The 25,375-nt window shown below is 47.2% G+C and overlaps 1 protein-coding gene across 1 annotated transcript in view; it reads left to right on the plus strand.

Moving 5' to 3' along the window:
* Nucleotides 1-25,375, plus strand: part of sacs (sacsin molecular chaperone) — a 147,323-nt gene that overhangs the window by 30,636 nt on the left and 91,312 nt on the right. The window contains exons 2-3 of the mRNA XM_038817630.1: nucleotides 6,223-6,591; nucleotides 21,504-21,654. Of these exons, the coding sequence (XP_038673558.1) occupies nucleotides 6,569-6,591; nucleotides 21,504-21,654 (174 nt within the window). The 5' untranslated portion in view covers nucleotides 6,223-6,568. The remainder of the gene's footprint in view (nucleotides 1-6,222; nucleotides 6,592-21,503; nucleotides 21,655-25,375) is intronic.

The following is a 25,375-nucleotide window of genomic DNA, read 5'->3' on the forward strand; positions in this document are numbered from 1 at the left end:
TATCCTGGTAAATCTCGTCTGCACCCTCTCAAAAGCCTCCACATCCTTCTGGTAGTGTGGCGACCAGAATTGAACACTATACTCCAAGTGTGGCCTAACTAAGGTTCTATACAGCCGCAACATGATTTGCCAATTCTTATACTCAGTGCCCTGGCCAATGAAGGCAAGCATGCCGTAAGCCTTCTTGACTACCTTCTCCACCTGTGTTGCCCCTTTCAGTGACCTGTGGACCTGTACACCTAGATCTCTCTGACTTTCAATACTCTTGAGGGTTCTACCATTCACTGTATATTCCCTACCGGCATTCGACCTTCCAAAATGCATTACCTCATATTTGTCCGGATTAAACTCCATCTGCCATCTCTCCGCCCAAGTCTCCAAACGATCTAAATCCTGCTGTATCCTCTGACGGTCCTCATCGCTATCCGCAATTCCACCAACCTTTGTGTCGTCTGCAAACTTACTAATCAGACCAGTTACATTTTCCTCCAAATCATTTATATATACTACGAACAGCAAAGGTCCCAGCATTGATCCGTGCGGAACACCACTATTCACAGCCCTCCAATTAGAAAAGCACCCTTCCATCGCTATCCGCTGCCTTCAATGACCTAGCCAGTTCTATATCCACCTTGCCAGCTCACTCCTGATCCCATATGACTTCACCTTTTGTACCAGTCTACCATGAGGGACCTTGTCAAAGGCCTTACTGAAGTCCATATAGACATCATCCACTGCCCTACCTGCATCAATCATCTTTGTGACCTCTTCGAAAAACTCTATCAAGTTAGTGAGACACGAACTCTCCTTCACAAAACCATGCTGCCTCTCACTAATACGTCCATTTGCTTCCAAATGGGAGTAGATCCTGTCTCGAAGAATTCTCTCCAGTAATTTCCCTACCCCTGATGTAAGGCTCACCGGCCTGTAGTTCCCTGGATTATCCTTGCTACCCTTCTTAAACAAAGGAACAACATTGGCTATTCTCCAGTCCTCCGAGACATCACCTGAAGACAGTGGGGATCCAAAGATTTTTGTCAAGGCCTCAGCAATTTCCTCTCTAGCCTCCTTCAGTATTCTGGGGCAGATCCCATCAGGCCCTGGGGACTTATCTACCTTAATATTTTTCAAGACGCCCAATACCTCATCTTTTTGGATCTCAATGTGACCCAGGCTATCTACACACCCTTCTCCAGAATCAACATTCACCAATCCCTTCTCTTTGGTGAATACTGATGCAAAGTATTCATTTAGTACCTCGCCCATTTCCTCTGGCTCCACACATAGATTCCCTTGCCTATCCTTCAGTGGGCCAACCCTTTCCCTGGCTACCCTCTTGCTTTTTATGTATGTGTAAAAAGCCTTGGGATGTTCCTTAACCCTATTTGCCAATGACTTTTCGTGACCCCTTCTCGCCCTCCTGACTCCTTGCTTAAGTTCCTTCCTACTTTCCTTATATTCCACACAGGCTTTGTCCTTTCCCAGCCTTCTAGCCCTGACAAATGCCTCCTTTTTCTTTTTGACGAGGCCTACAATATCTCTCGTTATCCAAAGTTCCTGAAATTTGCTGCAATTATCCTTCTTCCTCACAGGAACATGCCGGTCCTGAATTCCTTTCAACTGACACTTGAAAGCCTCCCACATGTCAGATGTTGATTTACTCTCAAACATCAGCCCCCAATCTAGGTTCTTCAGTTCCCGCCTAATATTGTTATAATTAGCCTTCCCCCAATTTAGCATATTCACCCTAGGACCACTCTTATCCTTGTCCACCAGCACTTTAAAACTTACTGAATTGTGGTCACTGTTCCCGAAATGCTCCCCTACTGAAACTCTTACCACCTGACCGGGCTCATCCCCCAATACCAGGTCCAGTACAGCCCCTTCCCTGGTTGGACTGTCTACATATAGTTTTAAGAAGCCCTCCTGGATGCTCCTTACAAACTTTGCCCCGTCTAAGCCACTAGCACTAAGTGAGTCCCAGTCAATATTGGGGAAGTTAAAGTCTCCCATCACAACTACTCTGTTGTTTTTACTCTTTTCCAAAATCTGTCTACCTATCTGCTCCTCTATCTCCCGCTGGCAGTTGGGAGACCTGTAGTAAACCCCCAACATTGTGACTGCACCCTTCTTATTCCTCATCTATACCCATATAGCCTCTCTGCCCTCTGAGGTGACCTCCCGTAGTACAGCTGTGATATTCTCCCTAACCAGTAGCGCAACTCCGCCACCCCTTTTACATCCCCCTCTATCCTGCCTGAAACATCTAAATCCTGGAACGTTTAGCTGCCAATCCTGTCCTTCCCTCAACCAGTTCTCTGTAATGGCAACAACATCATAGTTCCAAGTACTAATCCAAGCTCTAAATTCATCTGCCTTAAGCGTAATACTTCTTGCATTAAAACATATGCACTTCAGGCCACCAGACCCGCTGCGTTCAGCAACGTCTCCCTGTCTGCTCTGCCTCAGAGCCATACTGGCCCTATTCCCTAGTTCTCCCTCAATGCTTTCACCTTCTGACCTATTGCTCCGGTGCCCACCCCATGCCATACTAGTTTAAACCCTCCCGTGTGACACTAGCAAACTTCGCGGTCAGGGTCACACGGGAGGGTTTAATACACAACGAGCCCAGTGGTAGCGGCTACGCTGAGAACGTGGACCCAGCTGAGACAACACTTTGAGATAACCAAAATGTCCCCCATGACTCTCATAGGCTGCAATCACAGATTCCCCCCAGTCATGCAGGATACCACCTTCAAAAGATGGAGGTGGGATGGGGCACACTGACGGTTGGGGACTTCTACGTAGGGCACAGACTGGCGACACTAGACGAACTGACGTGGAAGTGGAAGCTAGCAAAAGGACAGGAAATGAGACACCTCCAAATAAAACACTTACTCTGCAAAGAGACAGTAGGGTACCCCGGGGCCCCAGAAACCACACTACTTGCGGACCTGATAGGCACAAGCAACGAGAAGGGGGCCTATGTGGGAAAATATACTGGACAGAGCTACTGGACAGAGCCCGGATTCCACTGGACGAGACCAGACAAAAATGGGAGGATGAACTGGGGACAGAGGTAGGATGGGGACTCTGGAGCGAAGCACTGAGCAGGGTGAACTCCACCTCTTCCTACGCAAGGCTAAGCCTAATGCAGCTCAAAATGGTGCACAGAGCACACCTGACCAGAACCCAAATGAGCAGGTTCTTCCCGGAGGTGGAGGACAAATGTGAGCAGTGCCAGAGGGGCCCAGCCAATCACACCCACATGTTTTGGGCTTGCCCCAAGCTTGCTGGGTTCTGGACAGCCTTCTCCGAGGCAATGTCCAAGGTTGTGGGGGTGAGGGTGAAGCCATGCCCAATAGTGGTAAACTTCGGGGTATCGGAGCAGCCAGAGCTACACATGGGGAAGGTGGACAATGCCCTTGCTTTCGCTTCCCTAATGGCACGCCGGAGAATCCTGCTCAGCTGGCGATCGGCAGCACCACCCACAGCTGCAGACTGGCTCGCTGAACTCTCGGAATTCCTCCACCTGGAGAAGATTAAGAACGCCACCCAAGGGTCAGAGGAAGGCTTCCTGGATACTTGGGGGTAGTTTGTCGGTCTGTTCCAAAACCTGTTCGAGGCCAGCGACGAGGAGTAACCTAATAACTTTTAAAAAACAAACACCAAGATAGGTGAGGTACCACAAGACTGCGCAACCCAGGAAAGGGGGGTGGGGAGATGGAAGGAAGGTGGGGAAACCACGAGAGAGCCCCCCCCTTTTTTTATCCATTCTGTTCGGATAATAAAAATAAAGCACAGCCGAAACCGGAGGGTGGAGGGGGGGGGGGGGGCAACGGGGAAGGGGGAGGAACCATTGACCGATCCAGAGGGCAATGAAAGTTAAACGAAGGACAAACTAATCGTCTGTATAATAAAGGAAATTTGCATGGGTGCGAAAAATGATGTGTATATATACAACTGTTTATTAATATGGGAAATGCTAATAAAAAGAATTTTTTAAAAATTCTAGCGCATGCGCAGGCGGTTGTCTTCTCCACGCCGGCCATGGCGGAGCCGTACAGGGGCTGGCGCGGGAGGAAGCAGTGCCCCCATGACACAAGCCTGCCCGCAGATTGGTGGCCAGGCGACCGTGAGAGCCCCCCCCCCCCCCCCCCCCCCCCGGAGCCGGCCTACCAGCCAGGTCCTGCCGTGTGGGACCATGTCCAATTCACACTGGCGGGACAGACCAGAAACTGACGGCCGCCTGGCCCATCGGGGCCTGGAGAATTGCTGGGGGGGCCGCTACCAATGGCCCCCGACCTGCGCGGTGTGATCCCCACCCCCACCCGAAAACCGGCGCCGGAGAATACGGCAGCTGGCATCGGAGCGGGATTCACGCTGCCCCCTGGGGATTCTCCGACCCGGCATGGGTTCATGGGTTCGGAGAATCCCACCCAATATCTCTAATTATCTACTCCCCAGAAATCATAATAAAATTCCATTAGGCACCTCCTTATAAACATAAGCATGGCTTGAAAGAATGATGATTTCACTTTTACAATATCTTCATTTCACCTTCTGCAGCCACAAGACTTAAAAAATATTACTGCAGCAGATACATACACACCCCAACCCACGCTTTTAAATACATTCCTGCACCTGATACGTGTAATACAAAATAAATACAAAATTCTTACATTCATCACACCTCTCCTTCCCTTTCTGGGAACTTTCTTCTTTTACCCCCTCTCTGATTTCTCTCCTGTTTTGTTTGACTTCACTTCTCCCACAATTTTTGTGTTTTGACTCTTTGGTGCATGGGCCTTTGTCTTCAGGTCCATGGTCGACATTTCCGATAACAAGGAACCTGGGGTCTGTTGTGCATGCGCTGTCTGGGAAAGAGCTACACATGTGCGGTTCGGATGTTTTACATTGATAATTCAAACCATTCATGCGCTGCCTGGGAAAAGATCTGAACTGCGCCCCTTCCCTGATGGACACATTTGCGGAAGGCCCGAGTTTCATCGGGACTTAAAGATGCCAACCACGAAGCTGAAAAAGATTAGATTTTGTTAATTAAAAAATAATTTTTAATCTTATTTTGTGGCACGCTGGGGGAAATCTCTGGTGTATGGTTTTGATCTCCCTGCTTGAAGAGAGTCATACTTGCATTGGAAACAATTCAGAGAAGATTCACTCGATTAATTTCTGGGATGGGTGCCTTGTCTTATGAGGAAAGGTTGAGCAGATTGGGCCTATGCTCGCTGGTGTTCAAAAGAATGAGAGGTGATCTGATTGAAACATATAGGAGTCCCAGAGCGTTTGACAGGCTGGATTCTGAGAGGATGCTTCCACTCATAGGGGGAATCTAGAACAAGGGAGCACAGGTTAAAAATTAGTGCCCTCCCATTTAAGATGGAGCTGTGGAGGAATTCCTTATCTAAAAGGTAATTTTGTGGTTCTCTTCCCAGTGAAGGCTGGGTCATTGAATATATACAGGGCTGAATTAGGGAGGTACAAATTATGGGGATGGGGACAGGGTGTGCAGGCAGGAAAATGTTGTTGAGACCGCAGACATGTCAACCCTGATCTCACTGAATGATGGAGCTGTCTCGAGGGGCCAACTGGCCTACTCCTGCCCCTCTTATGTTCTGACAGTCCTGCATCATCCAACAGGGTAATGAAGAGTCTATTCACTATGCAACTGATGTGGGAAGGGGAGTTGTCAAATGCAGGGACGGGCATGTTGGGCGGTCAGTGGCAGGAGTGTGGCTGGAGACAGGAGGTCATGACATGGCACCTTCGGGAATATGTCCAGCCAGAGCTGGCAATCCTACAGGTTACCCTCAGATCTAGTGTGGAAAAGAAAGGTCTTAACTTTTCTGTTCAGATCATTCATTACCTTTCCACTTGTCAGGATTGAAGACAATACTCCCAAGAATTAATACAACATTTTGCAGAAAATATTTCAATGTGTATGACAGGAATTTTAAAAATGAAGGATTGAGGGGAGCTGAAAGAGTGGAAGATGGGAAATTGGGCCCACATGCACTGGTTTACAGACTACAGCTTCCAGCATGCAAACTGCAAGCGCTGAGTAATACTTTCCCCGCTGGAGTGGAACCAAAGCGATTTATAATTAGTAACGCTCTCAGATGAAATCTGTCCATGACTGTAGCAGGAAGTGACTGACCCCTGACTCCTAATGATTTCCTTCTTTAAAAAATTCTCTTGTAGTGCGGGACTTGAAAGATTTCGGACGCAAGGAAACTCCACAGTGAAGCTGTGTTTTAAAACAACACACACACACAATGAGGAACCGAGGAAGTCGAGTTGGAAGCGCGAAAGCGAAATTCTTCTGATTCCGCAGAGGAGAGAGAGGGAGTGAGAGAAGAAAGCGAGGTGCGGCGTGAAAGCGGGAATGGTTCACACCGGCAACGATTGGTCTGAGCTGTGAAGGGGTCGGATGGGCGAGGACATAACGGTTCCTCTGGATGGCTGCAGACGCTGCCGGCTGTCCCCGGGCGGAGTTCGAGAGCAGTGAGATCGGGAGTGGCCCAGGCTCCCCGCAGCAGAGACCCAGATGGAGAGCCGGCTGGGACCGAGGTAGGGACAAAAGCGCTTGTCAACCCGGGTAAGTTCCTGGGAATCAACCCGGGCAAGCTCCTGGGAATCAAACCCCGGTCAAAATCTCCAACCTTCATTCATCCCGGTTTCAGAAAACTGAAGGGTTTGCGGGCGGTCAGTCAGCCCTCCAGCTGAACGAGGCTAACGGGGATGGTATTTCTGGGCAGCAGAGGAGTCTGACCCACCAGCCCGAGGTCTGGCAGATTGATTCTGCATATTAAATCATACCCAGATTTGATGGTGTGAACGCAAGTTAATGACTAGCCTGTTTTTAAAAAAACTCTTACCCACACAGAATAACTTTAAAAAGAAATTGAAGAGTGCCCAATTCACTTTTTCCAATTAAGAGGCAATTTAGCGTGGCCAATCCACCTACCCTGCACATTTTTGGGTTCTGGGGGCGAAACCCACGCAAACACGGGGAGAATGTGCAAATTTCACACGGACAGTGACCCAGAGCCGGGATCGAACTTGGGACCTCGGTGCCGTGAGGCAACAGTGCTAACCTCTCACACACAGTAACTTTGCCCTATTTTAGTTATAGAAACCACAGATATATTTTGGTGCATTTTAAGGAGCGAGATATTAAAACTGGCAAAATGGACAGTTGAACACTCTCCATTCAAATACTGGCCAGAATTCTCCGGTGGTCAGGATTCAATTTTTCCACTTGCAACGCAGCCCCGCCAGCGGGTTTCAAGGTGGAGTGCCATGATTTCAATCAGAAATCCCATTGACAAGTGGCGGGAAGTTATAATCCAGTGAATGGGGCACAGCTGAGAAACATGTGGTTGGGGGACTGGAGAATCCCACCCACTGTTTTCCCCAGTCTCAGGAGAAGCCCATCTACAGCGCTGGTATAGCATTAGCAATTTTTACAACAGCAACTTGTATTCATGCCCCTAGCATGATAAAACTTCCCAAGCTGCTGCACAAAATTTGCCATGAAACCACATAAGGAGGGGGAGTCATCGTGGCGCAGTGTTAGCACTGCTGCCTCACGGTGCCTAGGTCCCAGGTTCGATTCTGGTCCTGGGTCACTGTCCGTATGGAATTTGCACATTCTCCCCGAGTTTGCGTGGGTTTTGCCTCCACAAGCCAAAGATGTGCAGGGTAGGTGGATTGGCCATGCTAACTTGCCTCTTAATTGGGGAAAATTAATCGGGTATTCTAAATTGAAAAAAAAAGAAACCACATGAGGCTACATTTGGACAGAAGTTTGATCAGAGAGGTTAATTTAAAAGCAGGAAAGAGGGAATTCCAGAGCCTGGGTCAAGGTAGTTGAAGGCATAGCCACCAATGTTGCTGCAATTAAAATCGGGATGCCCAAGAGGCCAGAATTAGGTGAATGCAGATCTCTTGGAAATTAGTTCTCTGCAGCTGAACGTGTAAGTGCTGAAAACTGTGTTGACTGCCCAGTGCTAATGGTTCAGGACATCTCCTCAGGGCGGGAGAGGAAGGATCTAGTCGGCATGGTCCGCCAATGTCATAGGACTGAGAAAAAGGTTCTGCCGAGGGGGTATGAACAACTAGAGACTAAATTAAAAAGCAGACCACAAAGATAAAAGCTCAAAGGTTTTTGTGGGGGAAACAGATTTCAATTTGTGTGGCAATGGGTACTGGGGAAAGATGGAACTGCACCATTGGGACGACCCTTACCTGGACTATGCTGGGTCCAGTTTACCAGCAAAGTGTATAATTAGGGCCGTATGGGGGGGGGGGGGGGGGGGGGGGGGGGGAGGAGCATTCACATGAGGGGGAATTTCAAAAGTTAAAGAGAAAGGACACGGCAATAGTGCAGGTAAATAAAACCAGCAAATAATGTCAAAGTGGTGAAATATGGTTAATAATGTTTTTATTCTCACAAGTAAACTCACATTAACACTGCAATGAAATTACTGTGAAAAGCCCCTAGTCACTACATTAAATTGAATACTTTTTATCTGACTAAATGCAGAATTTGGAATTAGATGGATGAATTGATGGCACAAACAGAAATAAATGAAATGATAGCCATTGGGGCATTATGGTTGAAAGTGGCCACAGTTGGGGCCTGAATATTCAAGGGTGTTTGACATTTAGAAGGACGGGGAGAAAGGAAAAGAAGGTGGGATGGCGCAGTTAATAAAGGAGGAGATCAGTAGAATAGTGAGAAATGATCTTGGTTCAGAGAAACAAAATGTAGTATCAGTTTGATAAGAGGTAGCAAAGGAAAGAAGTCACTGGTGGGAGGGGTCGTAGGCCTTCTGATAGTAGCCACACTGTAAGACTGACTATAAATCAAGAAATAATGGGGGCTTGTAAGAAATATACTGTAAGCATAGTAAGAAATGTACTGTAAAATAAGCATAGGAGATTTTAATCTTAATATAGATTGGACAAATCAAATTAACAAAAGTAGACTGGAGGATGAGTTCAATGAGTGTATTTGGGACAGTTTCTTAGAATAATATATCCTGGAAACAGGCTATTTTAGACCTCGTAATGTGTAATGCCATAAGATTCATTATTAATGAATTAATAATAAAGGGTCCTCTAGGTAAGAGTGATCATTAAATGTTTTTCACATTCAGTTTGATGGTGAGAAATTTGGGTCTTAAACTTAAATATAGAGAAATACAAGGGAAGAAACCAGAGCTGGATGAAGTGGGCTGGTTAGTAGGTTAAAAGGTACGTTAGTAGAGAAGCAGTGGCAGACATTTAAGGAGACATCCGCAGGTCTCAACAAATAAATATTAAATTGAGAGTCTATGCATCATCCATGGTTAACTAAGGAAGTTAATGATGGTATCAGTTTTTCAACTATTCTTGGGATTCTTTATCCTAAATAAGTGGTGATTCCTTGGCGAGTGATACGAGCTAGTAATTAAAAATGAGAAACAAGGAAATGGTAGAAGCTCTGAACAAATGTTTTGTATCTGTCTTCACTGTAGAAGACACAGAATCCCATGAACAGTTGAAAATCAAGAAGTAAAAGGGAGGGAGGAACTTTCAGGATCACAAGAGAAAATGTTATGGGAAAACCAATGGGGTTAAAGGCTGACAAATCCCCTGGTCCTGATGGCCTGCAGCATCCTCGTATCTTAAAGTAAGTGGGTACAGAGATAGTGGATGCATTAGTTATAATCTTCCAAAATTCCCTAGATTCTGGAAAGAATCCAATAGATTAGGAAACTACAAATGTAATGTTGCTATTAACTAAGGGAGGGAGACTGAAAGAAAGAACCTTACACCATCTGTCACTGGGGAAAATGGTGGAATCTATTATTAAGCAGGAGATTTAAAACAACAGGATACAATCAGGCCAGGTCAACATGGTTTTGTGAAAGGGAAACTCTGATTGAGAAATTTATTAGAGTTCTTTGACAATGAAGCAGGATGGATAAAGGGAAACTAGTAGATGTAATCTATTTGGATTTCCAAAAGACATTTGATAAAAGACAACTACACAAGGTAAGCACTCATGGTGTTGGAGTGACAATCTAGCATGGACACAGGATTGGCTAATTAACAAGAAGCTGAGTAAGGCCATTTTCAGATTGGCAAACTGAAGCTAGTGGAGTGCTGCAGAGATCTACGTTGGGGATTCATCGATTTATGATCCATAATAATGACTTGGATGAAGGGATTGACTGTATTGTAGCCAAATTTGATGATGATTCAAAGATAGTTAGAAAGCAAGTTGTGAGGAGGAAACAAAGGGGATCTAGATAGGGAGTGGGCAAAAAATTGGCAGATGGAGCATAATGTGGGAAAACGGGAGGTGTCCACTATTTTAGGAAGAATAGAAAAGAAGTATACTATTTAAATGGAGAGAGAGACTACAGAATGCTGTTGGACAGAGGCATGGCGGTGTCATTGTACATGAATCACTAAGTCAGCAGGCAGATCAGCAAGTATTTAAGAAGGCAAACCGAATGTTGGCCTCTACTGCTACTGGGATAAAATATAAAAGTGGGGAAGTCTTGCTGTGGTTGTACAGCAATATGTTTGAGACTGCAAAATGTGGTCTCGGCCTCCGTACAGGAGAGATATACTTCCTTCGGAAGCAGTTCAGAAGAGTTTCACTAGACTGATTCCTGGGTTTAAGGTTTGTCTCATGAGGGAAGGTTGGACATCTATTCAGTGGATTTTAGAAGAATGAGAGGTGATCTTATTGAAACATGTAAGGCCTAATGGAGTTTGACAGGGTAATTTTCCCTCCAGGGGAAACTGGAACTAGGAGGCACAGCTTAAAAATAAGGGGTCTTCATTTTAAGATGGAGATTAGGAATTTCTTCTCTGAAAGAGTCATAAGACTGTGGAATTCTGTTCCACAGGGAGTAGTGGAGACTGGATCGTTGAATGTATTCAAGGCTGAGTTATATTTTTGATTGACAAGGACGTTAAGAGTTATGGAGGCAGGCAGAAAAATGGAGTTAAGGACACAATCAGATCAACTATGATCATACTGAATGTCGGAATAGCCGTTTGAGGGGCCAAATGGGTTAGTCTTGCTCCGATTACTTTTCTTATGTGGGGCTAGTGGAGATTACAGAGATGGGGAGGAATGAGGCCATTTATGGACTTGGAAACAAGGATGAGAACTTTAAAACTGAGGCGTTGCTCAACCAGAAGACAGTGCTGGTCAACAAGCACCATGAATGGTGGCTGAATGGGACATGTTACAAGTTAGGAAGTGGGCAGCAGAGTTTTGGATGACCTCAAGTCTGAACACGATAAATGTGGGAGACCAGTCAGGAGTGCATTGGAAAAACCAAGTCTGGAACTGGCAAAGGATTGAATGAAGACTTCAGCTGTAGATGAGCTGATGCAAGGTCAGAGTCAGGCTGTGTTACAGAGATGAAAGTAAGGGGTCTTAGTAATGACAGTTCAACTCGGGGTCAGATATGACACTAAGGTTGCAAACGGGTTCAGTCTCAAACAATTGCCAGGGAGAAAGATTAAATTTGTTGGTAGTCATTCTTGTGACTCGGAGACTGACAATTTATTGGTATGGGACTGAATTCTGGTGTGCTTTGATGTTGACTGGAGTGTATTAAAAACTTAGCTCCACCTCTGTGCCATAATAAGCATTAGAGAGATGATCACTTGCTTCCTTTGTTCAATTTTAGAATCTGGGTGTGGTACAGAGGGAAGGCCTTACAGTCTCTTGTGGAGAAAGACATCGAAGAAGAATTGAAACTTCAGAAATGGGTGGGATTGGGCCGCGTGTAAGGCTTAAGCGTTAGAAACTTGAATCCTGACCCAATCCCACCTCCAGCTTGCCCATATCTGGCTTTAACTTTTCTAAAAAAATATATTTTATTCCAAACTCTACAGGAAGTTCCATATTCATAAAAGCAAAATCAAATTACAAACACTTTGTCATTTTTCATCTCGTTTGCAAACTTAACTAACTCTACACCCCAACCCCACTCATTGGCAACAAACATTTCCTTGGAGAGATGAACAGCTTCCATCTTGTTTAGAAACAATCTTCTGACCCTTAAGGACAAACTTAATTTTCTCCATTTTCAGAAATCCTGCCACATCCCCAACCATGCCAATGCCCCCTTGATGGCACCGCTGACCTCCAACCCAGTAGGATCCGTTGCGGGGCGATCAGAGAGGTGAAGGCAATGACATCAGCCCCCTCCCCTCCAGCAGCTCCAATATACAAAAGTTTGCCACCAAAGGGCATGGCTTCACCTTCCACCACCCCCACAATCTTTGGCAAAGTCTCAAATGTCGACTCCAAAACTCGCCCAAGTTTGGACAAGAACGTGATTCGCTGGTCCCCCTTCGCACCCCTCACACCTATTCTCCACATGTGGGGAAAAACCCACTCATGAGCCATATGAGTCCTGTGAATCACGTTAAATTGTATCAGACTCGCCCCAACACAGAGGGAGGTCGAATTCACCCGATACAATATCTCATTCCAGAACCCTCCCCTCAATGCGACTCTTAGCTCCTCCACCACTTGCCTTTTTTCTCTTCGAATGAAGCCCTGCCTGTCTCCAGCAGTCACCCATATATGTCCGAGATTCTCCCTTCCCCAACTCGTTGCTTGATAAGAGTCTATCTAACAGCATATGTCTTGGCAGCTGAGGGGACGAGGGAAACCCTTTTTGCACAAAGTTCTGCACCTGCATGTCCCAAAATTGGCTCCCTCTCGGGACCTGATACATCTCCCAGTCCCGTGAACCTCCTCTCCACAAATAAACCTTGGATCCTCTCATCCCCTCCCTACTCCAACTCCTAAAATGAATTGCATCTGCCCCTACTGGCGCAAATGTATGATTTCCACAGAGTGGCGCCAATACTGGTGTGTCCCCCAATCCAAAGTGCTGCCTAAACTGGTTCCAAATCTTAAGGAATCCACCACCATGAGACTTGCTTTATACCTGGCCGGGAGAATGGGGTTGGGGCCATAACCAGTGCCTTTGGACCCGCCCCAGAATATTTGGTGATGCCAGCCCCCCCTGCCCGCTGTCCCCTCTGTAAGAAGGCCCTCAAATCCTGGGTGTCTTACCTGCCCAAACAAAAACTGAAAATAACCCATCCACCCTCACAAAAAACAGTTTGTTGTGGAAGATTGGGAGGGTCTGAAACACGAACAAAAACCTCGGGAAAATGTTCATTTTTTGGTCTGCACTCTCCCTGCAAACAAGAGCGGGAGAGCATCCCACCTCCTCAGGCTCCTTCTCAACCTGTCCACCAAACGGTCCAAGTTCCATTTGTGCATTGTGGCCCAATCGTGAGCCACCTGAATACCGAGGTACCTAAATTTCGTCTTGACCAGCTTGAACGGCAACGCCAAGGTCCGCCCCTGAGAATTCACCGGACGTACCGCGCTCCTCAACACGTTTTGAGTTTATACCCTGAAAAGGACCTAAACTTCCCTAATAGTCCATTGTTTTCTCCATACATACAAACAGATCCGAGATGTATAAATCTTCCGCGTAGAGTGATACCCTGTGCTCCCTGTCTCACCTTATTATGCCTTTCTAGTCCTTTGATGTTCAAGGTGCAATGGCCAGGGTCTCTATCGCTAGCGCAAATAACAACGGAGGTAGAGGGCAGCCCTGTCTCGTGCCCCCCTAAAGCATATTGGTCCTCATACTCGGCATGGGATCGGCATAGAACCATATAATTTACAGTACAGAAGGAGGCCATTCAGCCCACCGAGTGTGCAACGGCCCTTGGAAAGAGCACCCTACTTCAGCCCACACCTCCACCCTGTCCCCGTAACCCAGCAACCCCACATAATCTTTTGGACTCTTAAGGGGCAATTTAGCATGGCCAATCCACCTAACCTGCACATCTTTGGACTGTGGGAGGAAACTGGAGCACCCGGAGGAAACCCATGCAGACACAGGGAGGTAGTGCAAACTCCACACAGACAGTCATCCGAGTCCGGAATTGAAACTAGGTCCCTGGAGCTGTGAGGCATCAGTGCTAACCATTGTGTCCACCAGTAGAGCAATCTTACCCAGGAGATGAACGTTGACCTAAACCCGAACCGTTCCAGGAACTCGAACAGGTACCTCCACTCCACCCAGTCAAATGCCTTCTCCGCATCCATAAAACGAATAACTTCTGGCACCTTCCCCCGAGATGCGGGCATCACCATGTTTGGAAGCAGCTTAATGTTACACAACTGTCACCCCTTGATTTTCAGAGACCACATCCGGCAAGAACCCCTCCAATCGCCTCTCCAAAACCTTCGCCAGCACCTTCACGTCTGTATTCAACAAGGAAATGGGGCGAGAAGACCCACACTCCACCGATTCCTTCTTTTGAATCAAGGAGATGGATGCCTGCATCAACGTGGCCGACAATTCTCCCCATGCTCACAAATCATTATACATCCCCAGGGGATGCGGTGGCAGCACTGCCGAGAATTTATAAATTGGCACCGGTAAGCCGTCCGGCCCCGGTGTCTTTTTCGATTGCATCAGCCCAGTGCACTCCATTATCTCTTTCAGTCGCCGTCCCTTCCCCTCCTCCACCGGGAATTCTAACCTGTCTAGTGAGGTGCTCCATTACTGTAACCTCCGTCTGGGGCTCAGACCTATACAACCCCATATAAAATGCCTCAAATGCCCTGTTAACTTTTTCCGGGGTAGTCACCAGCAAAACCCCCCCCCCCCCCCCCCCCCCCCCCCAAACTGTACTCCTGTGTGGGCTCCTACCATCTCAACTGATGGGCTAACAGGCGGTTGGCCTTCTCCGCATACTCATACAACTTGCATGACAGAGCTGGCCCACTGCCTTCCCTGTGGATGCCAGATCGAGCTCCACTTGCTGCCTCTTTCTTTCCGCTAATAGCTCTCTAGGGGCTGCCGGATACCGCCAATCCACTTCCGCAATGGCCACAACTAACTAATAATTATTAACCAATACAGTCGGCGTCCCACCCTCTTGTTAAACACAATTGCAACCCCCCTTGACTTTGAATAAAACCCTGCAACGAATGTCTGTCCAATCCATCCCCTTCTTAACCTCGTCTGAACCTTTACCCTCAACTGTGTCTCCTTCAGGAAGATCGCGGCCACCTTTAAACTCTTCAAATGGGCAAACACCTGGGATCTTTTAACCGTGCCATTAAGCCCCTGCACATTCCATGACACCAACTGCGCAAGGTCCGCCCCCCCTGGCTACTAAGGTCCGCCATCCCAATCTAACACGAAAATCCCACTAACTCCAGGCCTCTCTCTAGTTCGGGCTCACCCAAAATGGCCAACCACTCCTTTCCCATCTATGTCTAGCCACAATAATACCTGCGTCACCAGCACATTTGGGGGGGTCCACTAATGGAGGGATTGTGTATTTTTAAAAATGTTTTTGACAAGGTAATTTGCCTCCTCTGGCATGTTCAGATAATTTTCTTTGCCCTTGTATGTTAGGGGCTGGTTTAGCACAGGGCTAAAGAACTGTTTTGTAAAGCAGACCAAGGCAGGCCAGCAGCACGGTTCGATTCCCGTAACAGCCTCCCCGAACAGGTGCCGGAATGTGGCGACTAGGGGCTTTTCACAGTAGCTTCATTTGAAGCCTACTTGTGACAATAAGCGATTTTTATTTCATTTCCATTTCATTTTTCATTGACCCACAGTTTAGCAGGGTACAACATCCCAAATCGGACCTTGCTCCGAAAGAGCACCACATTGGCCTTATTAAAGCCCGCTCACCGCTTGACCAGTCGGACCAAATGTCCTGTTAGATCCGTATCCAATTTCCCTCCCTGCCACAGTCCCATGTGGACTTCGCCCACCTCGCAATTCATTCCTTCTCCTGGAACTTGTGCATCCGGACGATCCAATGCCCGCAGCGGTTCTCCAGCTCTCGGCCTCTGACACAGTGACTGGTCGGCCCGATCTACCTCTGGAAGCTCTTCCAGGAACCCCTCCCTGACCAGCTTCCCAAACATCTTTGCCACCTAGTCGATGGTACTCGTACCCTTGTCCCCCTCCAGCAATCCGTATTGGATCCAATGGGATCCAGGAAGAATGCACCTTTTCACTGCTGGATTCAGCATGCTTGCCTGGGCTATTCTCCATAATTGGGCATCTGCAATTCATAAATTTTGACGCTGGTTGATTCTCAGAGTCATCCCCTCTTGCCTTCAACAACTCAGCATTGTCACCACTGCCTCCAAAGCCACGATCCAGCTTTACGATCGTCACTCCCTCCGACTACATACGCTGCTCCACCTGTTGCAAAGTCCTGGGAAAAGGAGCTACTGCTCCCTCGATTGCCTTGTACAGGTCCTCCTGCATCTCCTGCCGATGTTTCTTAAGTCCTCCTTTGATGAATCCATCAACTGATCCATAGGCAGTGGGCAGATGGTGGCGACATGGCAAGCTCCGCAATACTTTCTGTTGCTGCGCCACGTGGATCACCTGCCTCTTGAGTGGAGGTTTTATTCGATTTAAATTGGGTGTGGTAACCTGCCGAATTCCACATTGGAGGAGAAACTTACACACTCCACCTGCTTTGCACTTTTCCCCACCAGAACTCCCATTAACTGGGTCGCAAGGGCCAAAACCGGAGCCTCCCAAGTAGGAGCCACCTTGTGTGCACCCGATCAGCTCATGGCCACCACCGGATCTTCTCCTGTGGGATTTCCCATCGGTGGGATCCTCCGCTTTGCCGCAGCACACCCACGCCCACGGGTTTCCCGATAGCGTGGGCTGGCCACAATGGGAAAACCCCATTGGCTGGATGTGGAAACGGAGAACCCCACTCTGTATGTGTGGAAGGGGGTGGGGGTGGTGAAGAGAGATCCCATTCCTCATGTCTGTGTTTAACAGAGACGCAACGATGGGCAGGAGGCCAGCGTACTCCAGTGTTATAGACTGGTACTTTAAATATTATACCGATAATATGAACCTCATTGATATTCAAGATTTGATATTTAATCTGTGGATGGCTGGGTTTCCTGAGCCGCAGAAAACTGGCAGCTAAACCCGTGCAAGGGACAATGGGATCGAGGAAGAATGCGCCTTTCCACTGCTGGATTCGGCATGCTTGCCTGGGCAACTCTCCATAATTGGGCATCCCCCCCCCACCACACTGTTCTGCCTTCTTATAACCTAAACTTTCTGAACATTAGAGCCTCACCCAGACAACCGAGAGCTGAAAGACACGGTCAAACTTTACAGAGACAATTTTATTACTGTGTGCCATCCCTCGCCATTTAGCCCCCAATCACTCACTCATGCCCTCCCTCCCCATTCAGACATACTCATTCATCCCTTCCTTCCACCCAACCTCCTGATCTGGATGTCTCCACCTTGCTTGGATGCGAGAGAGCTGGAGTGGAGGGATCTCCTTCACCCTGCCCCCAGACCTGCTCTCACCCCAGTTCGGCAATGTTGACACCTGCAGCCGAGGGAGCACCAGGTAGACGACCCATTGCAGGACGACTCTGCTGTCTGCCTGTGGGAGCAGCAGCGATTGTGGGGCATGAATGTTGAATAATAGATCTCAGGCTGGATCAGTCAAATTATAGTCAGGCTGGTGGATCTGGCGACCCCGCGTGGCCGGCCGGTGCCGCTCCCACCCTAATTCTTTAGAACTATTCAGACTAATCCCCCTGCCATAACAACCGCTGCATTTTATCTGTAATTTTCTGTAAAATGGACTTTTATCTGTAAAAGAGCCACAAGCGGGTGAGCTGTGGTTTGGCCACCCCTCTTATAATCATTTTCATTGTAGTTTAGGAGTTGGTGGACTGCAAATCCTCTCTGCTGGAAGATATTGCATGACTTGGGAAGGTGAAAGAAAAAGCAAGGTGACCCTGATAACTGGTTCACTGCGATCCTGCAGATTTCCTGCATGCACTGACTAGGCCACTGGCAGCATCCCAGCTGTAGTACTGTGGGCCGATGCTCCAGAACGAACCATGCATCTGGCTAAGCTGTTTCAATACAGCTACGTGACAAAGTGGAAAATTCACCATGTATGTTATCCTGCCCACACAAAGCAGGATTATTCCAACACTGCAGTTCCCTCCATATTAGCCTACTCCCAATGAAAGGTAAAGTGATCAACAGGGTCATCAGCATTGCCATGAAGTAACACTTTGTAATAACCTTTTCACAAAGGCTCGATTTTGGGTTTCACCAGAAACGTTCAGTTCCACATCTCATTGCAGTCTTGTCCAAATGTGAACAGAAGTTGATTTTGAGGGATGAGGTGAGTGTTGTGTGATTGACACTTTGACCGCATGTGGCCCTAAGGAGCTCAAGTTTAGTTGAAATCAATAGGAGGGGTGGGGTTGTGGCAGGAGAAAACTTTACTGATTGGAGTCACCGAGCACAAAGGAAGTTGGTTGTGTTTATTGGAGGCAAATCATCTCAACTCCAGAACATTGGTGCAGGACTTTCTCAAGGCAGTTCCCAGCCTCAACCATCTTCAGCTGGTTACTAATGACCTTTTTTCCATCATAAGGTCAGGAATGAGGATGTTCACACTTGATTACACAGTGTGAAGATTCATTTTCGATCCGTCGGATAATGATACAGTCCATGCTCGTGAGCAGCAAGATCTGGACAATGTCCAGGATTCAGCTGATAAATGGCCAGTCATTTTTGTGCCACTCGAGTATTAGGCAATGATCAGTTTTTAGCAATAGAGCGTGTGACTACCTCCCTTGACTATGGCATTAGTGTTACTGAGTTCTCTGTCACCAATATCCTGGAGATGACCATTGACTAATGCTGAACTGGACCAGGCACATAAGTGCCCTGGCTTTGAAATCAGGTCAGACTTGGATAATTTGTAGTTGGTGGCTCACCTGGCTGCCCAAAGCCTCGCCATCACCTTGTTTGTGGGTCATGTGTTTTAGTCCCTGCTATTTAAGGGCAGGATTTTCCAGTTCTTCTCACGGGTGGGATCTTCCGGTCATGTCAAAGTCATCGGATTTAAAACCTGCCACGGTGGGGCTGAAAAATCTCAACGTAAATTGCACCCGAGTCACTCGTGCTCACTTTCCTGATGATGCACACACTCAGCTAGCAGCAGGCAGCGGAGATAGGCATATCCTAATCCTCCACAGTTTTCATGGAGCCAGGATAATTCAAAATCTAAAATGGTAATGAATTTGAGCCAGTCCGCACCAGAGGGTTTGCAACACTGACTTGAATTCTGTTGTTCTTCAGATGAGAGCTTTTCCCAATGAAAATATTGTACTCGGTTATTGCTAAAACATCCACTGATGTGCAGCAAAGGGCAATGATGCACCAGAGCTGCTTGGCAAGTTAACCAGTTTGATACCTCTTGTATAATGAATGGACTGTGAATTAAATATTTATGCTCATTTTCTGTTATGGAATCTGTTTGACATATCTGTTGTTCACATTTATTAAAAGAACATCTGTATTTGGTCTGATGATCATTAGGATATGGCCATTTGCATGATGACTGTGGCACATTACTGGGTTCAAGATGGCCTCAAGGTCTGTTGTATTCAATGAGCACTGATCTAAAATTAGTTGTTTTTTTGTTGTTGCGTCAACTTAGTGTTGATAGCACTTGTGTTGACTGCCTATTCTCTAAAATATTTAAAGACTCTTCTTGAAACGACTGAACTAGACGTTTCCAAATCTCCAGATGAATGCATCTGTTGTACTATATTGCGGACATGTTCAGAATTCAGTAGGTGCAGCATAATGTATAATGATCAACAGCTTGAGTAATGTGACAATGTGCGACCCAGTTTAAAAAAAATGCAGCCAGACCCATTAATTAGTTTGAAGTGAAAATATGAGAAGCCCTACAACTTGGCCTCCCCAGTGCTGTCGCTATTTGATGATAAATAACTAAATGAAGCGGGGGAGAAAAATGGGTACAAAGCAAGAAAATAAAACACGAGTAGGTGAGAGGCAAGAAGCAACTTAAAAAAAAATGTTAGTATACTTTTCAGTAATTAGTCAGACAAAAAGCTATTTGGAATCTCAAATTGCACATTCGGTGTTGTGAAAATGAATTGCTTCCATTTGATTACAAATATTTTATACACTATTGGCTGGAATTTTCAGCAAGTCCGTATACTCTGGTACCCTTTAAAAATTGCAGGCGGATCCCGATTCCGGGATTCCTGACCCCGTTCCCACGCTGTCAGATTTTCAGGAATGCCTTTAAAGGGTGTGAGCTGTTTCTGGTCAAAAGCTCGGACAAGCACTCCTGACCTGGCCGGCTCCATTGCGGAGCTAGGCATATCCTAATCCTCCACAGTTTTCATGGAGTCAGGACAGATTTTAGAAGAGTCATGGTTCATGGCCCCTCAGACATGCCATGAACAATGGTCTGCATGTGGGGACTTTTTGAAAGGTGAGTTCGAAAGATCATCCACATGCCCTCCCATTACAAAATATGCCCCCCCCCCCCCACTCATCTGCACCCATTGCTCCTCATGTTCCTTGGCCAATTATGCACTTAATTCATCCTCCATGGCTCATCATATGTCAAACTATGCCTCTCCATCCAACCCCAAAGGCACCTCATACCCTTGGTAACAAGCTACGGTATGTCCATGCCCATTGACCCATTATACACTGCATAGAACCAATAAACCTCAATAGTGACAATGTGATGTGTAAAAGAAAATAGCATTATGAAAAGTAATTAATTCTTTACTTTCCACCATGTAAAACAAGTTATTTCACTGCAACCCAGATCAAATGGTCAATCAGATCATTTAAAGTATTAATAGCAGAAACTGCAAGCCCTTGAAACCTTTTGATTGTTTATAAATAACCATTGCAAAATTGACAGCAGAGATCAGAGAACCAGAACTATCACACAGCATGTTCTCGAGGGCTCAGGTGTTTCAAAAGAGTAATGGATTTCTGGGCTCTCAGTCAAGCCTCATTATGTATGCTTTTACGCATCCTACTGTCACAAATTATTGATTGGTTCTATAGAGTATATAGTGGGTCAGTGGACATGGAAGTGCCAAAGCTTGGAATGGGACCAAGGAGGGCATATGGAGCATGAGGTAGCATGGATTGGGAATGGGACCAGATGGGGGAAGAGGAGGGCCTAGAGAGCTTTTCTGTTTATTTTTTTTTCATTCGGATGAAGAGCCATAGAAACAAGGTGGGCATCTTAACTGGCCTACCCCCCCCCCCCGGCAGTCCCCCGGAATCCAGCCTTTGAAAGCACTTTTCCTGACTCCTGCTACCTGCACAAATGACGAAAATGCAGACCTATCTGTGGGTAAAAGAAAAGAACGTCAGTGCTTCAGTAAAGCTGATGTTTTCATGTCTCTAAAGTTTTCATGTCTCCAAAGTGAACTTCTGATGTGATCATTTTGGAAGGCTGCTTGTAGAAACAGTAACTTTTCTTTCGCTGTATGTCACATATACTGGAAGCATTTTTTGTATTTTTTTTATTCAAAGGGTGTCAAAGGTAGCTGTTCTACATGAATATATTGGGAGAAGACTGTATGAGGTTATCCCTTCGACATCCGTTCAAGATATCAAGGAGTTAATCTATGTGGAAACAGATTTCCCTGTTTTGGAGCAGCGCTTACTGTACAATGGAAAAGAGGTAACCTTGACTTTGAACTGGATGTGGTAGTGGTGCAGCAATGTGACTTGTTCAATTGTCTATGAAGCCTTAAAGAAAAACTAATTTTTTTCCTACACAAATTGGTGAAATCTGGCCATGCAGGGCCAAACCCTCCACAAAAATGTTTGCTTTTACAATAAGATCAATAGTGAAAGCATTCTCTGCTCAGTTGATGAAGCGTGCGTCTGATATTTAGACTTTATTTCACTGCCAGAGTGCACACTAGCTCTGCTTGTTTTACCTATCATTAAATAGGAAAAATCCTCTACCTTTTTATGGCCCACCTCCGTGCGCTGCCTTCGCTTGGTTCCATTCCGACCTTTCCGGCACACTTTAAAAACATTTCTGCATGATCACCTTGGATGTTGATAAAAGTGTTATCATTGGAAAGCTTCTGATCCTGGGGCAGCACGGTAGCACAGTGGTTAGCACAGTTGCTTCACAGCGCCTGGGTCCCAGTTTTGATTCTGCACTGTATGTGTGGAGTCTGCACGTTCTCCCCGTGTCTGCGTGGGTTTCCTCCGGGTGCTTCAGTTTCCTCCCACAGTCCAAAGATGAGCAGTTAGGCGGATTGGCCATGATAAATTGCCCTAAGTGTCTAAAAAGATTAGGTAGGGTTGCTGGTAACGGGGATAGGATGGAAGTGCGGGATTAAGTGAGGTGCTCTTTCCAAGGGCCGGTGCAGAATCATCGATAGGCCAAATGGCCTCCTTGCACTGTAAATTCTATGTCTATCCTCAGTTCAATGTTGTCCCTTGCTGACACCATCTGTGGGCATGAAGCCAGTTTTTGGTATGCTGCTGGTACCTAGCTCTACCAGAACTTTGCCCAACTCAACAGTGATGAGGTTAATCATTCTGTTTGCTGTGAAGAAACCTATGGGGCGGTATTCCCCCCACCCCCCCCCCAACGGCAGATGGGAGAATCGCCGGGTCACCGCACAAATCGCGCCACGCCACCCTGACCCCCGCACGCGATACCCCCACCTACCAAAATCAGCGGCGCGAGAATTGCGCACGGCCGCTCAGAGAATCGCCACAAACAGCGAGGAGCGATTCTCCGGCCTGGATGGGCCGAGCGGCCGGCGATAAAAATGACAGTCCCGCCGGCGCTGTCCACACCTGGTCACTGCCAGTGGGCACCCGTCGCGAAGGCTTTGGGGGGGGGGGGGCTCCGAAGGGGTCTGGCCCGCGATCGGGGCACCACCAATTGCCCCCCCCCCCCCCCCCCCCCCCCCCCGGGCCTACTTTCCGCTGCGGCCGGCCCCTGAACATGGACCCCATGTTGGTTCGGGACCGGCGCGTGTAAGACGTTCCCCGCGCATGTGCAGGATGGCGTATCCGAACTAGGCATGCGCAGGTTTGAGCTGGCGTGAACCAGTCCTGCGCCGTGCTGGCCCCCAGTGGTGAATTAAATACAATGTGGGAAAGTGTGCCCTGAATATTGGAGAATCGCCCCCATGGGCTGGATTCTCCGATTTGGAGACTATTTCTTTGGTGGTGTTTTATGGCAGGAGAATTGGTGCAATATGGCCACCGATTCCCTGTTTGGCTGGGGGCTAGCAGGAAGGTAGCGTAGAGCACCTGGCTTGAGCTGCCGATATGGCTTGGAGAACTGCCAGCTTCGTGGCCGCGCATGCGCACGGCGGCGGCCTGCAGCGGCCGCGCCATGCTTCATGGCGGATGCCACTCGCGGACTCGACCCGTAAAAAAGTCCCCCCCTTTGGCCGGCTTGTGCACCCCGGACCGCCCCACCAGAGTGCCCCAGCCTCAAATATGTCCACCCCTGCCCGTGGATCGGCCCTCCCCCGACTGTGGTGGCGCTGGACTGAGTCCTAAGCCGCCACGCCGTGTACCCGACGGGTGAGACCACATGTATCCCACGGGATGGTTGGGCCTCAGGCAATGGTCTGAGGCCATGGATTTGTGGCGCAGTGTACTCGCAGAGTATGCCACTTTGGAGGGGGCATAGCATCGTGGAAGCGGCGCCGCCCCGATTCTGGTGGGATTTTGGATTCTCCGGTCCATCATCGAGCACGATTTCGACGTCGGCGACCGGAGAATCCAGCCCATGGTTTTGGATCCCATGAGACCATAAGACATAAGAGTAGAATTAGGCCACTTGGCCCATCGAATCTGCTCCGCCATTCAATCATGGCTGATATTTTCTCATCCCCATTCTCCTGCCTTCTCCCTATAACCCCTTATTGATCAAAAACCTATCTATCTCTGTCTTAAAGACACTCAGTGATTTGGCCTCCACAGCCTACTGCGGCAAAGAGTTCCACAGATTCACCACCCTCTGGCTGAAGAAATTCCTCCCCATCTCTGTTTTAAAGGATTGTCCTCTGGTTCCGTAAGATCCCCTGTCATCCTTCTAAACTCCCAACGAATACAGACCCAGCGTCCTCAACCGTTCCTCATACGACATGTTCTTCATTCCAGAGATCATTCTTGTGAACCTCCTCTGGACCCTTTCCAAGGCCAGCACATCCTTCCTTATATACGGGGCCCAAAACTGCTCACAATACTCCAAATGGGGTCTGACCAGAGCCTTATACAGCCTCAGAAGTATATCCCTGGTCTTGTATTCTAGCCCTCTTGACATGAATGCTAACATTGCATTTGCCTTTTTAACTGCCGACTGAACCTGCACGTTAACCTCAAGAGAATCATGAACAAGGACTCCCAAGTGCCTTTGTGCTTCTGATTTCCAAAACATTTCCCCATTTAGAAAATAGTCTATGCCTAAATTCCTCTTTCCAAAGTGTATAACCTCAGACTTTTCCACATTGTATTTAATTCACCACTTCATTACCCACTCTCCTAGCTTATCCAAATCCTTTTGCAGCCCCCTTGCTTCCTCGATACTACCTGTCCCACTACAGATCTTTGTATCATCTGCAAACGTAGCAACAGTGCCTTCAGTTTCTTCTTCCAGATAATTAATGTATATTGTGAAAAGTTGTGGCCCCAGCACAGACGCCTGAGGTACACCACTAGTCACCGGCTGCCATCTTGAAAAAGACCCCTTTATCCTCACTCTCTGCCTTCTGCCAGTCAGACAATCCTCTATCCATGCCAGTATCTTACCCTTAACACCATGGGCTTTTAACTTATTTAACAGTCTCTTATGCGGCACCTTGTCGAAGGCCTTCTGGAAATCTAAATAAATCATGTCCACTGGTTCGCCGTTGTCTAACCTAATTGTTACTTCCTCAAAGAACTCTAACAGATTTGTCAGACATGACCTCCCTTTGACAAAGCCGTGCTGACTCAGTCCTATTTTACTATGTACTTCCAAGTATTCCACGATCTCATCTTTAATAATGGACTCTAAAATCTTACCAATGACTAAAGTCAGGCTAACCGGCCTATAATTTCCCTTCTTCTGCCTCCCTCCATTCTTAAACAGTGATGTTACATTAGCCACTTTCCAGTCCTTTGGGACCCTTCCTGCCTTCTGTGATTCCTGAAAGATCACCAGCAATGAGCAATAGCATGGTGACGTGGAGTAAAGATTCCTTCACTTTGCTCCTAATCTTATCCCTTAATTTCAACGTCAAAATAGCACGTATCTGTATCAAGGTAATAATTTCATCACCCTAACCATTCCAGAATCTGTGAAAGAATATTTCAAATGCATGTTAATTGATCTTCAATAATATGCAGTCGTGGTTGAAATTGTCCGAATATCTTTC

The sequence above is a fragment of the Scyliorhinus canicula genome, chromosome 14, assembly GCF_902713615.1.
Source record: "Scyliorhinus canicula chromosome 14, sScyCan1.1, whole genome shotgun sequence".
NCBI lineage: Eukaryota > Metazoa > Chordata > Chondrichthyes > Carcharhiniformes > Scyliorhinidae > Scyliorhinus > Scyliorhinus canicula.